Source organism: Barbus barbus (assembly GCF_936440315.1).
Source record: "Barbus barbus genome assembly, chromosome: 23".
Lineage (NCBI taxonomy): Eukaryota > Metazoa > Chordata > Actinopteri > Cypriniformes > Cyprinidae > Barbus > Barbus barbus.
In genome coordinates, this window is record NC_136751.1 from 6,862,012 (window position 1) to 6,880,366 (window position 18,355).

An 18,355-nucleotide genomic window follows, 5' to 3' on the forward strand; every position below is an offset into this window, starting at 1 on the left:
TCCTTTAATGGAGAAAAACCAGTTTAATTGGTAAACTCCAGCTGATGACGGATGATGATATGCAGACATAAATGACCTCACATTTTAAGTTGTTCTCGCCTCACAACTATGGCTTGTGGGAGGGGGTCAGCTTAAGGTCAAATACTGCATATCACTTGGTCTTCATCAACACTAAGTGGTCATCACTGAATGTAAATCTTTGTTGAAGTACATTTACAGGAATTGGTCACTGCCAAGAAAGACCATTAAAGGAGACATGGACCTTAGGATAAGCAAAAAAGATGTACACCATGATGTTGAATACTGGATTCTGATTAACTGACAGATTGACTTAAGCTGAATAATGACATGCTTGTCTGTAGAGCTTTTGTTATAGCTGATATTGAAATAGTTTAATAATGATTAACATTAAAACGGTTATGTTCCTGTTTATTACTAGGGTGCTGCTAAGACACAATCTGTTTTGTATAAAGTACTATATAAATAGATGTGCTTTTGCTTCTGTGGTGTTGATTACTTCAGAGATGCAGTTGTACATGGTTGAAAAATAGTTCTGAACTGCATTACAAACCTTAACCACATTAGAGTTTTATGTCACTTTGCCAAATTAAGATCCTTACATCCTACCACAGAAGAACCTGAAGACATTATTCAGTCAAAAATTTAAAAAACATGAAAATGTTCTGACTTTTTTTTGCAATTGTGAGTTTGTTCCACAATTTTGATTTCTTTTCTCAAAATTGTAAGGTACAAACCTGCAATTGCGACAATTTTTTTTATTGCAAGTTTATATAACACAATTCTGAAAAAAGTCTGATTTGTGAGGAAAAAATAAAACACAACTATAAAAAATGTTGTCTAGTGGCAGAAACAGCCTTCCATAAATGACCATTTTGATATTTATATGAAACTAGTAAAGAAACGAGTTTCTGTTTCTTACTTTCTCATAAACTTGCACACAATTAGTTTCTCCACTGGAAATCTACATCAGATTTCTCAGTAGTGAGGTAACTTGCTATTTTTGAAATCGTTGCTAACTCAAATAGCTTTACTATTTGTAGAGAATCTGCTGCCCAATACTGCTGAGAGCGTAATGCACAGTGAGGATTAATTTTCAATAATGTCATTAATTATTCTGTGCATAGAGGACATCCCATCCTACACCACTTGTGTATCATCATACAGTCTTGTGTTATGACTGAGACCAAAAATGGTTGTTGGATTACAAGTGTTGTTCGTCATGAACCAGACTTGGTTGTATAATTACAGCCTTTCTTGCCTCAACATGTCCTGATTCTGTTTGGTATTTTTTTTTTTTGGTGCTGGCCCATCGTAAATCTTTGGAATTGCAGCTCTTATGCTAGTCGTGAATTACACATAGGCATTGAAAGCTCAAATGCGTATTGATCTAACTGAGCTTTTACGTATTCAAATGGCTTAAAATATATGAAGAATAACTGCCTTAAAGCCATTACAGTCTTGCATGCAGTGCTGTACTTTGACATACAAATCTCATTGCTATTAGCAAATCACAGCACGTTTAGAAAAATCTGAAAAATTAAGACAGCATAGTGGGTTTCTCTGTATGGCTACTTTACAGTAAAGCAGCTTGTAACAACTGAGATGGTTATATAGTCCTCAGGGGTAAAAAATCCCATTCCGTTCCTCCACAGAGGAATTGATTTTAGCAATAACATAAATCTAGATTTTTTTATACTTCTACTACTAATAATAATGTATTTGAAAATTATAACTGTATGTTTTACCATTATTTCTGTTTTGATACTGTAATTTAAGTTTTGTTGGTTTGTTTTGTTTATGGTACTTTGGTACCTTTTAGTTCTAATCCTTTGTTTATGGTTATTTTTTTTTTTATCCCTTTGAAAAAATATTTCTGTAACTAAGGTTTTTTTGCTCAGCACTTTACTTTTACAGCAACAGTGGAGAACCCGTTTTGGATTTGTGCAATTGTGGAAATCCTTGAAAGACTTCCGCAGTTGCACCACTGATATAATAATAATATTACTTAAAATCTCACTTCTCTTTCTGTATTCAAATGTATTTAGATGTTTCAGAGATCTCTTTAACATGTTAGATCAGTAGTGGGGGTTGCCGTGCACCCTGTGTATTTGCTCACTGTCGTTGGCCTCTGTTCTGTTAGGAGCCTGGCGCTCGGCCAGAGTCACACCGCTTAGCTTGGCCTCCTTACAAAGCTTCTGTCACGCCCTCGCCACTTGCTGATTGGTGCATTATCCAGCTCGATTGCTTTTGAATGGCTGGTGAAACCACCCTTAGATACGATTAGGTGCTTGAATTGCCACAAGTTGCTTACAGAATCCTCTAGCGTTAAATGCTGGCAATATCCATCAGTTTTTTGTTAAATGTTTGTGGGTGTTCAAGTCAAAATAACCACATTGCTCGTTTTGTTGTCATTTGAATTGACTCTGTTCTACAATAACCATGTTTATCAGGACTGAATTCTCTTTATACAAAATAATTTGCTGACTTTGAAAGATATTCTACTAAAATAATGTAAATATGGTAAAATGTGTTAAATAGAACTGACAGTGCTATTGGAAGCTGGACGTACAATTAAGTTAGTCAATTATTTATTAAATACGCAAACATGGGCAGGCGAACTTTGTCAGTAGTTCCATTTTCAACAGAAATTGCACACCATCTTTCTAAACTTGTTATGAGAAGTGCTTATAAACTTGCTGTTATCAGCAAAAAGGGAAGCTCTGAGGGCTTTCTTATGTTGGCTTTGAGGATCACAATAAATATTAGTATTGTTAAATATAATAATAACGACAATCGTAATAAAAATATAAATTATATAAGAAAATGCATATACAGTGGTGGCCAAAATTATTAGAACACTAGTATTTTCACCAGCTAAAGTCAGTTATTTCTATCTCTTGCTGTAGTGTGTCAGTAGGAAATATTAGTTTACATTTCCAAATATTTCATTTTGACTCATTTTAGACTGTGGCAACGTCTCCAAGATGCTTCAAGAAACCTACCTAGAAGGCTAGAAATAAGAAGGTTAGAAAAGATGGAAATAACTGACTTAAAGCCATTTTTTTAGCTGGTGAAAATACCAGTGTTCTAATAAATTTGGCCACCACTGTACATCATAAAATCATATTACTAATTTATATCTTTCTAGTTACACTTAGCAGTAAAATATTTTATTTTTGAGATTGTTATAACATGTTTTATAAAGACACACTCAATATTTGATTGTGAAATTTTGTCTACATTTTATTGAAAAAAAAAATCTGACCATAATAATATTTGACTCTACAAATTAAGGAAATTCTTTAGTAAAAAGATGTTGGGAAACCTGTGTGGAGTTGAATGGCACAGGTTTTGGTTGCCCTGCTGATGGAAAGACATACTGATACTTTTTTTTTTTTTTTTGGCCAATCATACAAAATTATTGGCAAATGACGATGAACTTAAAATGGCCAAATATCAGGACAAGTACAATACTAAACAGTCGGAGAAGATGGATATGTTTGAGAAAAGAAATGCAGCTGAACTAATTTGTGGCATTTATTTTGTGATGTGGACCTCATCGTTTGATTTTTGTGAAACCCCTCATGTTAAGGAAATGTGTTGCTCTGGGACTAACAAAAAAACGTTAGAGCCAGATTTACATAGAGGCATCCAGGAAACCAACCGAATCCTAATCTATTGAACAGCTGAACATGAAAGCTGATACCTCATGGTGCCAACAAAGCTCCTGATTGAAACAGCTAAATTTATTCACTGGGGTCTGGTGTGGCTTGTCAATTCATTCTTTAACAGCAGGAAGTTGTTGTAGGCCCCAAGCGGTTTTTCACACATAAGAGTAACCTTTAAACTGTGACGTATTCTGTTTTACCGATCATTGTACACTTATTTGTTTGAAGACTGTTTCTTTCAGCATATGTGTTCAGATAACACAACACTGAGACCCATGTGCACAGGCGGTAATGTCATAACGACCAGCTGTTCTGCAGAGAACAACCGTTTCAAACACACACACGCTCTGTATATTCAGAGAGAGAGAGAGAGAGAGAGACTGAGTGTAATGGGGTTTAATGGACCTGCTGGTAAAGGAGTCCATGATTTAGTCTTTATTAGCACAGATCTCATGTCTCCGAGTATGTCTAGACAGATGTAAAGAAATTCAATAGCACTGTATTGGCAAGAAAAAAAAAACTTATTCTAACTTTATTTACTACTACTATGGCTGGGCGATTATGTCAAATTTAAATCTCAAATTATAATTTTTTTTTTTCAGAACGTTTTTTTTTTTTTTTTGGTACAATTTTTAACTAGTCAACTTGAAAATGTAACTACAACATGATTCAAGTAGCGTTTTCTTTATTAACCCTCTAATTAAAGAAAATTATATTCGAAGTGCACCACACATGAAGTTGTCAACATGATGTAAATGTTAAAAGAGACATATTATGCCCCTTTTTACAATATGTAATATAAGTCTCTGGTGTCCCCAGAATGTGTCTGTGAAGTTGCAGCTCAAAATACCCCACAGATCATTTACTATATCGTTTGGAAAATGCCTATTTTGAGTGGAAGCAGAAACAGGCTGTTTTCGTGCATGTCTCTTTAAATGCAAATGAACTGCTGCTTCCTGCCCCTTTTTCCAGACTAGAGCTGTGCCATTACAGCTCGTACCTGCTAAAAAACATCTGTTTTGGTTCTGATTATCATGTTTATCGCATTGAAATCATGCATTTTAAACCCATATTAGTTTAAACTTCTGATATAGGGTTTTCTTGGTGCGCACGGACAGAAAGCGGCTGTCACAGCATGTGAGTACTAAACTGAGTTCTCATTCACACACAGGTTTACATTAAAAACACACGAGTTACCAGTCGGTAATGTCTGTGAATGTAAACAGCTGGGAAAGAAATCGCACGTTTATATTAGATCTGTGTGGCAGCAGCAATATACAGTAAATAAATCAATAAATTCACTGCTCTCTTGTCTCCTCTGAGTCTGGGACTCTATATAGTGTTCTGTGCTGTAATGATGCTTTGCTCAAACTTTCTCCATAGCAATTGGTACACCGTTGTCGCTTGTGAAATCAAAATGAAGGCACCATGGGTGGAAACTTTAAGGGGTGGTAATATTATGAGATCTCTTTGCAATGTCACTAGTGGAGCGAAATCAGACACTCGTTTTTTTCAGACGCTTGCAGAAAAAGGCTTACCAAAACAAAGTTACTGGTTTAATCTTTTTCACATTTTCTTGGTTGGTAGATGCACCGGGGACCCGGTTATAGCACTTACAACCTAGAAAATTCAGATTTTCATGATTTGTCACCTTTAAACAAATCACTTGTTAAATATCTTTGCAGAAAAGATGCATGAACTATAACTACATCTTGTACAAACTTGTCTTAAACATATTAAATGTTCAGAAATAATATGCTTAAAAAAATCTCAAGTCAAGGTAATTCAAATTCAGAATGACTGAAAGTATAACACCAGTAGAATATTAACTATGAATGTTCCGTAAAAACAACAGCAGCTTTCAGCCTGTCAGCATTATGCAAACATGAAATATCAGACATAAAGTAGTAGTTACAGGTTTTTTTTTATTAGCTTGCGCTGCTTTTCCATTGCTTTTTCTATGTAAACATTGACGGTTGTATTCGTTGTTTGACTCTTGTACTCGTGTCTCTTGCGGCGTCTCTTGCATGAAATAGCATTCTAAAAATGCAGCTCTCAAGTTAAAAGAAGTTCACTCCCATCTTCTTGCATGTTTTTCCTATTCCACTGCCCGCGACGCATCTTTCTCAACACAAAAGCACATTCTGTGTGAATGGCACCTAGCGATACGAGCGGTTAATCACGTGCGCCGATATGCGGTTGGATCGTTCTTTTCTCTTTACTGTTATCATTGGAATATTGTCAAAGTGTCTAATTCTAACGTTTGGTAATATTTCTAATCAAAATCACGATTCCTTGATTTCTACCAAATAAAATAGCAAAACATTACATTCGAATTAATCCGTAAAATCGGAAAAATCGCCCAGCCCTAACTAATACTACTACTACTAAAAAAAAAAAAAAAAAAGAACATGAGTGAGACTGATTCAACTGATTCAAACTCATGAGTTTTGAATTTTAAAGGGATATGCCACCCAAAAATAAACATTCTGTCATGATTTACTCACCATCATGTTGTTCCAAACCTGTATGAATTTCTTTCCTCTACTAAACACAAGAAGATATTTTGAAAAAACTGTGGGTAACCAAACAGTTTCTGGTACTCATGGACTTCCATAGTGTTTTCTAATAGTATGGATGTCATTGTCAATTTGTTTCGAAATACATTGCTTTTTTTTTTTTTTCAATTTTTTTTTTTCAAAAAAACATTGTTCAACAGGAGAAAAAAAAAAACTCCTGTTTTGGATTTGAGGGTGAGTAAATGATGACAGAATTATCTTTTTTGGGTGAATCATTCCTTTAAAATATTAGAAACATTGAGAATGCTTTTTTTTTTCTCCTATAAAAACTATTAAAGATTTTTCAAAGTTGTAAATAAACCAAAGATTGTTGGAGTTTTTAACAGAAAATACTATTTGAGTCTGTCTTCTTTAAAGGCTAATTCACACCGCACAGACAAATGCCAACAAACTCCAACAAACTAGTCTGTTGGAGTTTGTTGGATCAGTGTGCTACCCCTGTTGGCGTTGGTTGAAGTTTGTTTTCACCCGACTGAACATGCTTAGTCAGCGTTTGTTGGGTCGTGGAATGTCTGAGCAGTGTGAAAGGGTTTTACAACAAACTCTGACATGGCCATGACGATGTGCGTATTTCACTTAAAGCGTGCTCCACCCACGGCCTCTTTCATTTTATTTGTCGTCTTTTCAGGCGAAGAATGACACACAAAGACATTAACAGTAAAATTTTGATTGTGGTTACAGGATCATCAGTTTCGTCCCAATCAGACTTACACACCATCTACACCAGACGCGAGCAGCGCGGTGCAATGCGACAAAATACAATAGAGGTTCTGTTGATTATATTCGGTGACGCTGTCTACACTGGATGTGGCGCAATGCGACAGCTGTCGCGTCCGGTGTAGACACGGTATTACTTGACTCTCTGTGACTCGAAGGTTGTTGGTGTTTGTTGGGGCAGTGTGAATTGGCCTTAAAATTGCAATTTTTTTCAGTGTAATACCACCTGCTATTCTGGGCTGCGTTCATAAGCATCATAAGCCTAAGTTGATTGTAGCTTCATTGATGACAAAGGTTTTACGATCAACTTAGGCTTATGATGCTTTTGGGAAACGCAGCCCTGAGTAACAGTAGCACAATGCCAATCAAAGGCCATTGGCTTTTCTTATTTTAGCTATTTTAGGTATTTTGTAAATGCTGTAGTTATTGACTCCCACAGCAGATACTGCTTTATTTTCTTTCCCTTAGTTTGCCTCTTAGTCAAATGAGAATGAATGAATACAATACAAGTGATCTCGTTTGAGGTTGCTGTTGGTTTCTAAGGCTAAGTGCCACAGTCATATGGGCAGCCTGAGATAAATTGTTCTGGTGTCCTGAGATGTCTGGTGTCTGACCCCAGCGTTGGCCATGACTCTCGCCGTTCTGTTGCAGATCAGCGTATCCAGACCAGACGATTCATCCCCAACAGATCTTGAGTAATGTATCGCATTTACTGCATTATTAACTCCAGGAATTTCATATTAAATTTGTCTTTCTGGTTCTTTAACTCAGTCCACTTGATATTAACTGCAAGCGCCCCTGGAGTTTTACTGATGAGCGTGTTAGGACAACAGGTAGCGGAATGATTGGCTGCCTCTTCTCGATTTCCTCTTCCCTGTGAAGGGGGGCTCTCCCAGGAAAAATATCTGTCAGGGGGAGATATGCTCCAACCTGTAAAAGGAATTAAGAGCAAAAACCTACTGCCGTGTTTGATCGGCCAAATATGGCCATGTGGAGTGCCAGCCAGGGACGTGAAGGAGGAGGAATGTGTTTGTTCTGTTGCTGCTTCAAAGAGCTTTCACTGAATGCTGAGGAAGCTGTGTCTTAAAGGGCTAGATCGCTCAATAGTGAAAATTGTTATCTGTTGCGCAGCCTCATACCTGTATGATGTTTGTTCTTCTGCGGAACACAAAAGGTACTTTTTTCAGGATTGTCCTGGCCTTTGTTTTCCATACAATGGAAGTGAATGTCTGATGTTCAAATCAAAGTTGATCAGTGCCACATCTAATGGTTCAAAATAGAAATTGATGACAAAAATTGAACTTGAAATATGGTTAACAAGTCAAAAATAAGTTTTATGGAGTTTGACAGCCCATTCACTTTCATTAGATCAAAATACAGTAGTGATAGAAAGCTTGTGAGCCTTTAAAGGTATAGTTCACCTAAAAATTTTAATTCTGCCATAATTTCTGACCTTCATGTTGTTAAACATTGGTAAAAACTTTTTATTTGTCTGTGAAATATGAATATATTTGGAAGAACATGATTCCAAGCAATGCCCTAGTAAGCTTCAATATGTAGACCTAAAACACTTTAAAAAAAATAGTAAGTCATACAGGATCGGAATGACATGAAATGTAAGTAAATGATGGCAAAATTGTCCTTTTAAAGACTTTTGCATACATTTTTGCATACATTTAACAAGCAGTTGAGATCTTAGTCCAAGTCATCATCTTCAACACAGAGAATCAAATTACATTGTGTCTTTTACTTAAGCAAAATTACTTAAGAATGAATGTCTGGAAAAACCTAAACCAATTAAACACTTATCTGTGGAAAAAAGTGCTTGTGGGCTTTCTTGGATGAACTGCTCTCTTCGAGTGCTTCCCCCAACATTTCTGTTGGATTCAGATAAGGACTTTTATTAGGCCTTTCAAAACATGACATTCTTCTATTTCAACCACCTTCAAGACTTTCCCATTATTTCCAACTAAATGCAGTGACTTGCTCTTTGCTTTCCTGCTATGGAATGCTGAGCACTAACCTTGCCACTAGCCACATAGAACGCTGACCAATAGCCAATGCTGGCGAGACCTATAGATTCTTAGATGTTACTGTGGAGTTCTTTGTGACCTTCTTGATCTTGACTATTATACATCTTGCTCTTGGAGTGTTTTTGTTGGACGACCACTCCTAGATAGAGTAACAGTAGATTTGAATGTTTTCCAATTGTAGGTGGTGGACCGTAAACTCTTTTCCAGCCTGGTAGAGCCTCATCAGAAATGTCTTTTGACCAAGATATGGCAAATCTTGCCCTGTTTACACCTGACATTAAGATGCATTTCTGTCAATCAAGTCAGAAGTGGATAACAAATACAGGCATAAACCGGGCCTAAAATGTTTTGAGCTTGTCTACTGTCAATCATTTAAAAAATGGGACGTGTTGTGAGAAAGCACACAAAAACAGTTGATCCAAACTTCACAGGACACACAGTTTATGGTTGAAATTGATTTGCGCAATTTTCCCTTGAGGGATAAAAAAGCCACTTGAAATTGTGCTTGGGATTTGTGTTTAAGATTTTTTCACAGAGGAGAAAGGCAAAATGAACTGTTAAGGTGACTCTTGACTCTTGCATGATTCAGTACTTCTTACAGAGACTCTAAAAGCTGTAGCCCACAGCACTTCGAACAACAAGCTGAGACTTGAGAGTGGAGAGACAAAGAGAAAAGTTACAATAACTATAGAGCAAAGCAAGTAGGCGCTTTAGCTTTGCTTTGCCACTGTCTTTGACCGGCATCACAGACATTCCTTCAGCTTTGAATTACCAATTAAGTTCTTTGATCTTGATTGAAATTGGTTTTGGATTTATTTGTTTTGACAAAGGAATGAGTCATGGTACTTTAAATAAATATACATTTTTTTTAGTTTTAGCAAGCTCCAGATGATTAAAGGGATAGTTCACCCAAAAATTAAAATTCTGTCATTAATTACTCACCCTCATGTTGTTCCAAACCCGTGAGACCTCTGTTCATCTTGGGAACACAAATGAAGATATTTTTGATGGAATCTGAGAGCTCTCAGACCCTCCATAAACAGCAAGGGTCCTTACATGATCAAGGTCCAGAAACGTAGCAAGGAGATCCGTAAAATAATCCATGTGACATCAGGGGTTCAACCGTAATTTTCTACGAGAATACTTTTTATTGAACAAACTTTGAAATTGCTGCTTATATATATAATAAGGTAATTGTTAAGTTTAGGTATGGGGTTGGGTTAATCTAAAATATGGCCATGCAGAGTAAGGCATTAATTTGTGCTTTATAAGTACTAATAAACAGCCAATATGCTAGCAATATTCATGCTAATAAGCAACTATTTAATAAATTGGTCCTTAAAATAAAATGTAAACCTGATTCCTAACATCAAAACGTTCCATGTTTTTTAAACCATAGTAATACTATGTTCATTTGGATGTCTATCATGCAGTTATCATATCGTATTTCTGGGAAGTATATCACGGCTCTCATATGAGAATCATTCTGTGCCATTATAGTTTAGTTGTCTTTCTCAACAGTGATAGTTCTTCCAGTACTGAGCTTGAACCATTGACCTTTGTATTTTCCTTTGTATAAACCACTAAGCCACCTCACACACGTCCTCTTCAATGAAAGCGTGATTAAGAAAAGTTAATGCTGCTCAGTCTTTTAGTTAATATGGAAATGTGGTTAATGAAAAACATAGTGGTTGTAATGTTACACTGTAAATGTTGGACGTCTGTGGGCCATAGCAGTGTAATAATGTAGCATATTCTCTCAAAATAACATTGACCAGTAGAGAGGAAAATAAAATTGGATTAGAAAAAAATGAATGTTGGCATTCAGGTAGGCACGTGTTGTGTAAGATTTGTTTTTACGTAATTTCCAGTAGCCTGTCATTTCAACATTATAGCTTCTCAGAACACATTAGAAATCACTTATATGAGTGGAAAAGCAGATCTAGAATTTCACCCATGGAAATATGCTTTTTTCTCCAGTTCTAATTATAAATAGCCACAAGTATCCAAATATTTGAGTACTTGGAAAGGACAGCAGTGATGGGTCAGGAAAAAATGTGTTCATTCAACTTCAAAATATTTCAAAATATAGTTTCGATTTAGTTTGTCCTCTTCATCCTTGAGTACTTGACTGAAATGTATTTATGATTGATTTATTTCTTGGCCATCAATTTCTCTGAAGACTTTGGCAGTAGGTAATTTTCACACCTCCTCTTATAAATCAAATATAACCAAAATCTAAAACCGTTTTAGCCCAGCTGTTAATTCTATTTATACCATTCAATGATTGCTTAACCAGATGACTTGAGTGCTAGCATTTACTGAAATTTACTTAAAACCCATACAGAGTAACTTTGTAAGCAAGACTTGACAGCTGATCTAAACCGCTATAAAGCATGACACATTCTGAGTTCACATTCTTCTCTTCTTTTGTCCAAACACTCATCTGCCAGTCTGCGTATCTTCTCCTCAGTGAGTCACTTGTAATTACGCTGTGACCATTCAGCCCTTAACTTCCACCTTTGAGGCGTTGTTGAGCTGGAGAACCAGGTGAACAGAGGGGAACAGAACATATCTGAGACGTTAAAGGAGAGATGAAGGAGAGCGAGAGTTTCAGACAGATTAGTGGGCTTGACTCTACTTGTTAGTGTTCAAGGGCAGCTGTCTGCGCAGCCTTATACAGGCATTTCTTCAGCCGTGCTCTGCAGTTTCCTGTTAACTCCTTCATTCCTAGGAAACTGGCAATTTGTGGTTCTATAGTAGAGTGTCATGTATATTTAAAGTAGAGACAGTCTGTTATGTTTAAATTGCAGATAATTTCTAGAGAGCTGCGTACTTAAACTTTACACAAAGCGGCTTACTGAAAGCACAACTAAAACTTATATACTGATTTATCACTACTTTGAGTGTCTATAGAGCATGTGTTTGCCATGGCACTGTTTCCAAGACAAAGTCCAGCTTGTTTTTAAGTGATTTAACCAATAAAAACTCAGGATGAAAAATAAATTGTCACCATAAAGGAAAGGCAAAATTGGCAATTAAAACAGACAGAAAAAATTAAACATCTTATATTCGGTATTTTATTTTTAAATGTTTAATTATTTCTGCCTATTATAAGATTTTAAATTGACATGATTTGGCATGGATTTAAATCTGTCATCAACTCAAACTTATAAATGAAAAATATAACTAAATGTCTGTGTGAGAATTTATGCAAAATGCTAATTATTGTGTGAAGGATACAATGTAAAATGTACATTTTCTCTATGCCTGTTTTTGCCTTGGGTCTGAGGTTATAATGCTGTTTATTAGATCTGTTTTGTGTGTATGGATTTAGTTACTGTCATGAATGCTTCATACAGCGTGCATTTGCTTGTTATCTGTCCATGAAGGCAATTGTTTATGTACAGTATGTGTGTGCGTGCCTTTCTCTTCATTAATAATTCACTGCACACACTCAGTTTCGTCCCTAGTTCCAGCTAGCCCTTCCCATATTAAAAATGTATTTATTTCACATAACAGTATGGCTGATTCTAAGCCAAGCTCATCCCGATCTCCCTCCTCCTTCACTTATCCTCTGTTCTTTCTGTGATTGCTGTTATCCCGTCTTTCCTTTCATCTGGTTAACTTAAGCTCCCCTCCAATAGCAATCAACATCTGGGCACGAGGAGTGTGTGTGTGTGTGTGTGCGTACAAACCACTCGACAGGCCATAGTCAGTCCTTATTCGGCATTTCTTGGAGCAGGAAGTGGGCTGTGGCCTCTGTGTGATGCCACAAGAAGAGGAGATTGTATCACAGTTTGCAAAACATGAGGGAGAAAATGAGGAAAACTTTTAAATATAGGTGACTTTGGTCACTTATGTCAGGCCTTTTCATTTCATATTTATAATACTGTTTATATTATGAATTTTTTACTTTTCAGTGCCTTTTATGATTTGAAAAGCCATTTTACATATATTTAGTCATTTAAAATGTATGAAAATATGAATAAATATATTTTCTATGATATTTTTATATTTATATTTTTTATGTATTTTATTTGAAGCGTTTATTTTAATTTTTTATTAATAACTGTCCCTCTGTTGTGTCATTTCCCTCTCGGCAAACAGTTTTGCCCCTGATAAGCTTTTATCAAATGTTAGGGTAGTTGGCTACCATTTCAACACGACTTTCAGTGAAACACCAGAAAACAAAGAACATGTGTGAACAGAATAATTGTATTGTGTCATTTCCATCCGAGCTGTATTTTTCATCAAATTACACCGTGAAACTAACAGATTTTAAGATGTTGTTCCAAAAATCATAAATATTGAATTTCCACCACAAAATGCTATTTTTTTTTTTTTTTTTTTTTTTTGCAAAACATGAGGGAGAAAATGAGGAAACATAACACAAATAAAATTGTAGTTGGAGCAAAAAAATATTAGAATAACACATTTCTGTTGTGATGCTTGTATGTCCACTGTTATTAGAGGACAAATGGAATAATCTAAGGAGAGCTTGAAAAGTGTATTAGGTTTATTTTCTGTTCACAGGACCAAAAGTGTCCAAAATGTAGTTAATGGAACCGCTATGAACATCTATTCCAGGGGTGCCCAATCCTGTTCCTGGCGATTGACTTGACTGACAGTGGATCGCCAGGAGCAGGATTTGGCACCCCTGATCTATTCATTGTCTTCTTTCTCTATACAAAAGACTCCAGAAATCTGCCTTTAATTGTGAGTGTAGGTCAAAGGATTTAATTGAATAAACATGGAAGAATGTGAACAAGGAGCCAGCGCAGCAGCATTTGAGTTTGAAGATGATTTGTTTGTGTCCGATCTAATTCTTAGAGACATTATAAACAGTCCAGGCACAATTGCGCTGCCACATGCGCACCCCACAAGCAAGATGATGTCAGTATGACATCACAGCCCTTTCCCGATGATATCCTTATTTGTATGTTTGTGACAGACAAATCCAGCTGGGTTTTTCCATTCACTATCAGTGGATTTCTGATTCGTTCAGCCAAAAATTAAAACAGTATTTTTTTTTTTTTTTTCCCACTCACCCTTAGTGGTTGACAAATATATCGCCATTGGATGTATTCAGCCTTTTCAACCAATAAGCTTTTCTGTTTGGCGGGTTTGAATCGAGACTTTTTGTATGAAGGATGTTTATTTTGCAGATTTATTATTATTTTAAAAAATAATTTCCAAATTATTCTAATTATTTTAGTATAATGTAAAATAAGCATTTAATTTCAGAAATTGTTATACATTTACTATGTTTGTCTCTCTAGTGCTGCTTGTGTGGTGGTCAAGAATGGCGTTTTTATCTTGTAAAATGAATGCGCTAGGCTATATTTCAGGTTCATAATGTTTTTTGTTATATTTTGTATTTTTAGAGTATTTTTATGATACAAAATTATATTTATGGAATATTTATGATCCATTCATTACCTGTTAACCACTTTTTGAGCATAGACCAGCTATATATATATATATTTAGCCTGCTGTAAATCACAAACTTGAGGTTGATCAAAAGAATTCATTAAGAGCTTTCAGTAAGATTTTGTGTGTGCGCAGTACCAAATATTTCCACTAAATGAAATTTGCTTCCCATTCATTTTCAACGCAGCCACTTTTGACCACGAACAATACAAGTGTGGCTTTTTTTTCAGGACCATTTAACCTATTTGAATGAGTTTTGTACCATTTTGATGATGTACAAATAATAATAATAATAAAAAAAAAATGAGATGCTGCATTTTTCAGTAAATTAAATAGTGTGATATGACAGTGGTTCCTAACTAGTCCTGGAGGGCCCCCTGCCCTTCACCTTTTGTATGTCTCCCTTATCTAATACACCTGATTCCACTTATCAGCTCATTAGTAGAGACTGCAAGAACTACATGGGATCCACTGTGATATCATATAGGCCTGTACTGGCTTTATATATCGGTCAACCTCTACTTACCCTCATGTTGTCCGAAATGGTTATTCTGAAAGCGCCACACATATACATCAAAACATGTAAATAACAGAATTTCCATTTAAACAGTTCCTTTAAGAACCGGCTCTGTTTGTACGTTTATGTGTGGTAATGTGATACATGGCCAATATGTTTCTAGAACCTGCTTTCTCTCCTGAGCATCGGAATGTTGAGCACTTCCTGTCTTTGTCAGCCCCCATTGTTGGTACTTGCAGGGCTTGTTTCGATCAGACAGACTTCTCCTCCTACCTCACACATTTCTAACCACACTTGTCTCTTTGTTCATTATATCGGAGTCTCTCTTCCCCCTTTGTTTGTCATCCTTTTCCCAGTATCCCATTTCTCTTTCGCTTTTCTCTCCTATCTTGCAGTTTTAAATAGCAGGTATATTTATACACTGTAAATGTATTTAATATCATCTCTCTTTCTTTCTTATGCACAGTGAGTCAAGTATCTGTCAGGCACGGGCCACTGTGATGATCTACAATGATGCCGATAAGAAATGGGTCCCGGCAGGCATGGGGCCCCAAGCTTTCAGCAGGGTCCAAATCTACCACAACCCCAGCAATAACGCCTTCAGAGTGGTGGGACGAAAGATGCAGACCGACCAGCAGGTAAACAAACTACAGTCATCCAGATGTAGCGTGGGCTTGCAGACAAACAAACCATTTTTCATTAAAGGTAACACGGCAGAGGGCTGACACATTCAGGGTAACTGGAAAAAAGGTATTTTCAAACCTTGCCTCAAGCTCACACTTTAAATAGTCTTTCAGAATAAATCTTTTCACTTGCTAAAGACCAGCAGCACATAGTGCAGTCTAATACCGTGCTCATCTTAATAATGGCAAAGGGATAGTTCAACCAAAATTTAAAATAATTTATTTATTGACCCTCATGTCATTCCAGACCCACATAATTTTTTTTCCTCAAGATTACAAAAAGAGAAATTTAGCAGAACGGCTACGCTGTTTTTCCCATGTTACAAAAGCGAGTACATACTGAGATGTCAAGCATCAAAGACAAAAAATAAAAAGATAAATGTACAAACAAAGGTGGTCCATAACAGATTTGATATGCATATCCAAATGACCCCATCAAAACCCTTGAACTGATATAATTCCATCAGAAGTACATTTAATTAATTACAATTCCTATCCATGATTTTCTGTTTTCTTTACCTTCCATCAAAGTCACTGAGCAGAGAAAAAAAAAAAAATATATATATATATATTTAGAAATAAGACTGTCTTGATATATATTCCTTTTAAAGTCAACACAAAGTACTTTTTTCCAAAATAAATGATTACTTTTATTCAGAAAGGATACATTCATTTGATAAAACGTGTTGTTATAATGTTAAAAAAGATTTCAAATAAATAAAAAGATTTCATGACAAAAAGCAGCACAAATGTTTTCAACATTTATAATAGTTTTATTTTTATGATAAGAAGAAATATTGCTCTAACTGCCAGAATATAATTTCTGAGTTTACAGTCCATCCATCACCTGCATCCCTCTATCTTGAGTTCTCTGTTCCCCTCCCAGCACTGTCGCCCTCTATACGCACAGACACGAATGCTCCCCAGAGATGACTACTAAAGTAGATGTTGTTTCCTGTAAGATAGCCAAACCATTTCCTGTGCCAGTTAGGCCCTCCTCCCCCATTCCCATGACTCTACCTCTCCACACTCCATCTGTCTGATCCACAAACTCATTTCTCTTTGTCTGAATGACTCAGTGACTTTTGTCTCTTTCTGTGCAGCTCTTTCTGTGTAGTGTCTGCTATTCTGTTCTGTATGTTCTGTATTTTTGATGGCAGTGTTCTTTGTTGCTGTCATGTTGAACTTTTTTGGACATTTTCTTCTTCTCTCTTCCCTTTCTCTCCTCCGCTCTACTTTGTGGAATTCATGATTGTAATACAAACAGAGAAGAGAGGTGTCAGCACATTCACTAAAAGGCGAACGCTCACACACACTCGATCTCTCACACTCACCGAGATTCTGTGGAGGTGGAGCCACCTCTTGGATGATCTGTTAAACAAACTTTTATTTCTGTTGCAATATGCAAAAAGTTTACAAATCTGTTTGAGCTTTGGGGTTGAAGTTTAAGGATGGGTGGGAGAAAGTCTTTTGGCACATTCAAATATATTTGAATCTAAGTGTGTGTCAAGTTCTTGGATGAGTTGTTCTAGGATTGATTTAAAAAAATGTAAATAGCTGTAACTAATCACATATTTGCTGAGAAAATCGCCATGATGTAGATCATTTAATACATAATTTATGATGGCAGAGCAAATTCTTAAATAGAAAAATTAATGTAAAGAGAAATATTGTTTATACATTTCATATGGCTGAACATATGTTTGTCCCAGGTCTGTTTACACTTAAATCTTAAATTTTTTTTTTATGAACCTTGAGATTTTTTAACCTGCATTTTGATATCTTTCAGTTGCACTTTTGAACACAAGAATGCATCTTGAATTTGACATTTTTCAAATCTTGTATTCTTTAAAATATAATTACTTCTTTGTAAGTAAATAAATAAATAAATCCCAACAGCTAATTATATTATTGCCATAAAAAGCCTCACAAAAGATAAAGTAAATAAATCCATAAACTGAAAATATATTCATCTCAAGAGGTGTCTTAATGTATTAGTCTTATGTATTGCATTTTTAAAAATAAATAAATAATATTAAAGTGCCCCTATTATGGGTAATGAAAGGTTCATATTTTGGTTTTGAAAGTCCCCAACAACAAGTTGACATGCATGCAAGGTCAAAAAACACTTTCATTGTCTTATAATATGCATTTATGTTTACCTTACATGCTCAACGATTCATTTTTCCAAACCCCTCCTTTGCGTGACGCTATAATCTGCGGTGATTGGTCCGATTTGTCTCATTCTTCAAAAATCCATAATAGGGGCACTTTAATACATCTGGACACCAAAATGAGTGTCAAAACGAATAATTCACTTCTTGAATTAACTATAGCAGAAAACAGAAACTGCACTTGTGTATTTGACTTAAATTTTGACATTGTGTCTTCTCCTGTACAGGTTGTGATAAACTGTCCAATTGTAAAGGGATTAAAATATAATCAGGCCACGCCAAACTTTCACCAGTGGCGGGACGCTCGGCAGGTGTGGGGACTAAATTTTGGCACCAAGGAAGATGCAGTGCTGTTCGCCAACGGCATGATGCATGCGCTCGACGTCCTCAACTCCTTGCCTGATGGAGGTAATGCACATGCACATTTTCACACCATTGTTACAGAGCATATGTTTTAAAGGGGTAGTTCACCCAAAATGAAAATTCTGTTATTAATTACTCACCCTCGTGTCATTCAAAACCCGTTCATT

General features: G+C 36.0%; 1 protein-coding gene across 2 annotated transcripts in view; it reads left to right on the forward strand.

Moving 5' to 3' along the window:
• LOC306842858 (uncharacterized protein) overlaps positions 1-18,355 on the forward strand; it is a 38,327-nt gene that overhangs the window by 7,222 nt on the left and 12,750 nt on the right. For both annotated transcript variants that reach the window (XM_079374006.1, XM_079374007.1), the window contains exons 2-3: positions 15,435-15,606; positions 18,053-18,233. In XM_079374006.1, coding sequence (XP_079230132.1) covers positions 15,435-15,606; positions 18,053-18,233 — 353 coding nt within the window. The remainder of the gene's footprint in view (positions 1-15,434; positions 15,607-18,052; positions 18,234-18,355) is intronic.